A 5221-nucleotide genomic window follows, 5' to 3' on the forward strand; every position below is an offset into this window, starting at 1 on the left:
CTAATTAAGGCCAGCAATTGGCTACAATTGCATGCAACAAGAAAGGCCGGCAAATACCCATTTCTGGACACTGGCCAGCTTACTTAGAGGGATTAATTAATTTGTCTGATCTCATAAGCAAACAATGACCATATATATATATATATATGCATGCCACCAAAGTAACCTTTTGGGTGTGTTTTTCTTTGGCAGTTTATAATTAGCTTGCATGCTATGCAATTGGAGAGCCAGCAAGCTTGAGCTTCTTTCATAGCCATCCAGCTGTGAAGTTGGAGAGCACGCCACACTACTATTTCAATATATAATTAATTAATTAATTAATATTGTTGGTAAGGACTGAGAACTGTCCACAAGTCACATATTTCTTAACATATGAGGCTGTGGTCGAGTGAGCCAAAATTAACAAAAAGCCCCTTCATTTTCAACAGTAGAACATGAACAGATCAATCAATATGTCACTGTGCTGTCACATTGTGATTAGTTAATTGTTTGAGTGGTGCTGATCGAGTAAAATTGTATATATACTCAAAATTGAAAAGAGGTCAATTTTTCAGTTCCGTGGACAAGAAAAGGATGTAAATGAAAAACCAATACGTATTTGGTAACCTAAAGCCTTCTTAATTTGGAAGTTGGGACTGGATATGATAAACTCCAATTAAAATTTGAGTCTTAATTCATGTTTGTTGCACGTAATAAGATTTCAGATTCCATGAGGATTTTGGATCAAATTAAGTTCAAAATACATAAACTTTGGGGCGTGGATCACCATGGAACATGACTCTCAAAATCAAGCTCAACATATCTCAACCTATTTACTTAATTTTGTATATTTTGAAGTGGTGATCAAGCTAGTGAGAGAAATATTCTAGTTAATTGTATGTATAGCCACCCTGTCCTCTGATCAAACTAACAAGCAAAATTAGGTTACAAAAACTGGCCTTTTATTCACCATACGGTGGTATAATAAAATATTTGACGTGAAGTTTATTTTTTATGAGAATTTGACATACACTAAGCAAGCCCTATTGACCTTGTTATTTTCTTCATTAAACTATACCCTACCCTACATGATTGATTGAGTAGCCAATAAAGAGAATCTTTTTATAAAAGAAGTAAAGTCACACAGTATTAATTAAGTTATATAGTTAGCTCTCTCTGGTTTTGATATGAGCATATACTGAAATACTGAATATATAATATGGTAGAGAAGAATATTGAGAGAGGATATATGACAAGGTAACCTCCCCACTACATGTGCCTAGCTATGTCAATGATTATCTCCTCTCCCTAATGTATTTGGACACATCTCAATTCTCACGCAATCACTCCACATGCTTCCCTTCCCACATTCACCAATACGTGCACATAGCAAACTCTAGTGCAAGTTAGTAGTGAGAAAGTAGCACACTCACTTTGAATGGATTTCAAGGCTCACATATTAGTGATAGTCAGTCTGAACGTGTACGATTGTCGACTGTAAATTCGCATGTGAATTTTACTATTCATAATAAATTACTTATACATTGAGAATTAATTAGTGGTAGCCTATGTGCGTAGACAATCCTCTTTATATAGAAATATATATATAACCTTCAGAAAACTTTAAATGCGAACATTTACACATTTGCATTGTTTCCAAGTGTTTTTTTTTTTTAAATCGTTGATATTTTCTTATAGTGATATTTGTAGCCTTTTTTTTACTGTTTTGATTCTATTTTTTAATAGATCCACTCCTATAAGCTGTATAATGACTTGTTGAGACTTTAACACTTCGGTCCAAAAATTTAGAGTTATAATCTAATAGAAAAAACTGACAAATCAAGTGTCAAGCGCTTGATGCAGCGTGGGAAGGTTGGCACGCACGTCATGAAGCAGCATGTATAAACCTTAATACATGATGTAGAAAACATTCATCACTTTCTCTTACATTCTTGAAAATTTGACATATATAGATCGAAAAAGGCAAAATGCTTTGACATAGTAGAAAAGAAGAAAAGAACACTAAAAAGGATCACTCTCAATGATCAGATGTAATAGTTGATGATGGGAAGACTTGATTTAATTGATGAATGAGTGAGCCATCACAGCCAATATGGATTGTGGGTCCAAATGAAGTGCACAAAGCGGTGAGAGCTTGGATAAGTTGTAGTATAAGATATATATAGCTAGCTAAACCCAAATGTTTGTGGTATGAGTTAGAGTATCTTTCTTGGGAATATCAATGAATGTGGCATTTGGGCTGGGCCCCATGAGAGAGATGATGATGATTGATGATCTCAAATATAGTTAAAGTGACTTGCAAAGTAAGGGATCGTACAGTTGGGTAAATTAGGTGCAACTGTTAGAGAGAGTGTTAGGCTTAGAACCAAAACAAGACTTGAGGTGGTGGACCATAAAATTATAAATTAAAAATTAAAAAACAATAATATTAAGCTAAAAAATGAGAGTAAGAAAGAAAGATACAGGTGGATACATGCATGTGGCATGGATGTGTGCCAACTCTGCTTGCTATCCATTTTGCTCTTGTCATTTAATGAAACAGACTGAGTGAGTGAGAGTGAGAGGGCTAGCTTTTATAGGCTTTAAGCTTTATTGTAATAATAACAATAAACTAAAAAAAAGAAAAATAACACACCAAGAGTGAACCTAATCCATGACTTTTGGTTGTGGTGGTGGTGCTGCCCAACCCTTAAGCCATGCCATTCCATGCCACATTGCCATGCCTTCTCACACTCACACTGCAATATTGCTCTTTTCCACTTACAAAGAACATAGAAAAAAAGGAAGAAAATTATAAAAAGATAAAGGAAAAGATGCCCCATGTCACTCACTTTTCGTGAATGAAAGGCAACCATGAACATTGAATTATCACTGGCCACTTACTTACTCAAAGTATTCAAATTAAACTTCAACAATTAAATTAGATGATGATGGATCAATATATATTTGGAACAAAAATATATAGTAGAAAGAATTTCAAAGAATTAATCATAACCCACAATACCCAATAACTGTAAATTGAAAAATAATTCTTATAATTCACATTTCATCCCCTAATTAATCATTCTTCTTCTTCTTCTTCTTTTTTTGTTTTTTTTTTTTTGGATTTTTCTCCAACTCTCTCTTAATAATGACAATCCACCAAAGAACGGGCGTTGAAGACAAGAGTGCTCTGTTGGGTCGGCACAAATTGGAACTTAGACTCACGTTGGTGATGGTGGTGATGATGATGATGATGATCGTGATCTTCTGGTGCGGGAAGGTTTAGATCCAACGGCATATAATTATCCCTCTGCTTGATGTTGTTGTCAATAGCAGGCATAGCCACATGGGGGGTACTAGTAGGAGCACCAGCTGCTCTGTGCCGCCTCATGTGCCCACCAAGTGCTTGACCCGACGTGAACTCCGACCCGCAAATCGAACACTCATGGATTTTGTTAACCTTGTGATTCTGAACATTGCTTTGTTTATTCATGAATTGCTTGCTCTGACTCTGATCTTCATACTGATCATCGAAAAGGGATGTTGTGATTAAATGGCTTGGTGGCGCCGCCGCGGCTTTTTTCTCCTCAGCCGCGGCCGCCATGGCCTTAGGCTTTTTGTGGCTGGCACGATGCCCACCAAGTGCTTGAAAAGAAGGAAAAGTCCGATTACATGTCTTGCACTCGTAGACGTAGAAACCTGTCTTGCCCGCGGTTGCTGTAGTCGCCGCTGCTATTTCGTTGATCAACAATCTCCGGTCGCTGATCCTCTCAACCTGCCTCGGAACGTCGCCTTGAGCCAAAAGAATCAGGCAATTCGCCATGTCCTCTTCCTCCTCAGTACTCTCGTAAACCTCGCCGCCAGAGGTGGTCGCCGATGTAAACGAATTACCATATTCCTCAAACCCTTCACCACCGCCGGCGCTGGAGGAGCTGGAAGTCACCCCAACGCCGCCGAACGGCGACGAGGGCCTCTGGCGCTTGGTCCGCTTTCCTTTGATCATGATCATCTGGGTCTGTTCTTCTTGGCCTTCCATGTGAATCATGAGCAAGAAGAGAGGAGCAATGAAGGGAAGCAAGGAAGGAAGAGTGAGTGTTGTTGTTATATATAGTGAATGGTGTAAGAAAGTTGTTTGTGGGGTCAAAAGCCGCCCCAGCGCGAGTTTCACAGTTAACCATACATAAATAGATAAATATACAATTTTAGTCTGCCACCAAAATCTTCCTTGCGTTTCCAACCTTCGAATTTGTGTTACTACCAAAAAAAGTTTCTGCCACTTGCACGCCAATAAAATGTGTACGTTAACATTTATTTTCAATCAGTGTGTGATCATGTTCTCCTCAAGCATGAGAGAGGGTTCTTTTTTAGGATGAAAATATATATGGAAAATTCATACAATACTTTAGTTTTAGAAATAAAAGAGATTTAAATTGGATCCAAACATGCGTGATCATAAAATACTACCATATTAATTGGGATTTAATATTTTGAGATTTGTTTAGATGTTTCTAATATTTACCTTTTTTAACCAATCACATTGATCACGCCACTCATACAAGTAAATTAATGCTATTTATATAGGCGGATTCGGTGTGATCGAATTTTTATCTTTATAAGAGATGTGGTTGATAGTGGTGTAAGTATATATATGTGGTATGTATGTAAAGTATTGAAAGGTACAGAGAATTTTAATGATTAGGTGCTTCGTTTGTTGTTTTGTAGCTGACTTAAAATAGATGACTCTGTTGGAGTGCATGGCAAAAAGTTTTGCTTTTCTATTATTGTGTACACAATAATACTAGCTAATAGTGTTAGTTTGTTAACTGGGTTTTGATATTATTGTAGAGAGAGAAAATAATAAAAAAGGTCAGAGAGAGAGAGAGAGAAGTGAAAATTAGAATTGAGACAGTTCAAGAATGGTTGGTACAAACGTTTTAGAGTTGGTTTCACACTCTCTTTCTCACATAGTAAGCCAACTAAGTCACGAATAAACACACCAATTAAAGCAAAGGGGGGATTGCACGTTAAAAGCATGGCTACACACCTCATTCACTTCATGTCCTCTTAAAGAAAAGTAGCACTATGATATTGAGTAATGGCAGATTCGGGTGGCTTTCAAGCAAACCCCCCATTACTTTTTTTCTGTCAAATTGCCAAAAAACTATTCTTTCTATTCTATGTCACTCGCTCTCTCACCCAAAGCTCGTGCCATTAACAATAATAGGCTATGCCTCTAGTT

The 5221-nt window shown here is 37.1% G+C and overlaps 1 protein-coding gene across 1 annotated transcript; it reads right to left on the reverse strand.

Annotated features, from left to right (window-relative positions):
- Nucleotides 1-2895: 2895 nt before the first annotated feature.
- On the reverse strand, nucleotides 2896-4081 carry LOC147298899 (C2H2-type zinc finger family protein). The gene has a single exon (XM_086253640.1). The coding sequence runs from the start codon at nucleotides 4025-4027 to the stop codon at nucleotides 3125-3127; it is 903 nt and encodes a 300-aa protein (XP_086109766.1). The 5' UTR covers nucleotides 4028-4081; the 3' UTR covers nucleotides 2896-3124.
- Nucleotides 4082-5221: the final 1140 nt, after the last annotated feature.

Source organism: Dryas octopetala, chromosome 1, assembly GCF_963921425.1.
Source record: "Dryas octopetala chromosome 1, drDryOcto1.1, whole genome shotgun sequence".
Classification (NCBI taxonomy): Eukaryota; Viridiplantae; Streptophyta; class Magnoliopsida; order Rosales; family Rosaceae; genus Dryas; species Dryas octopetala.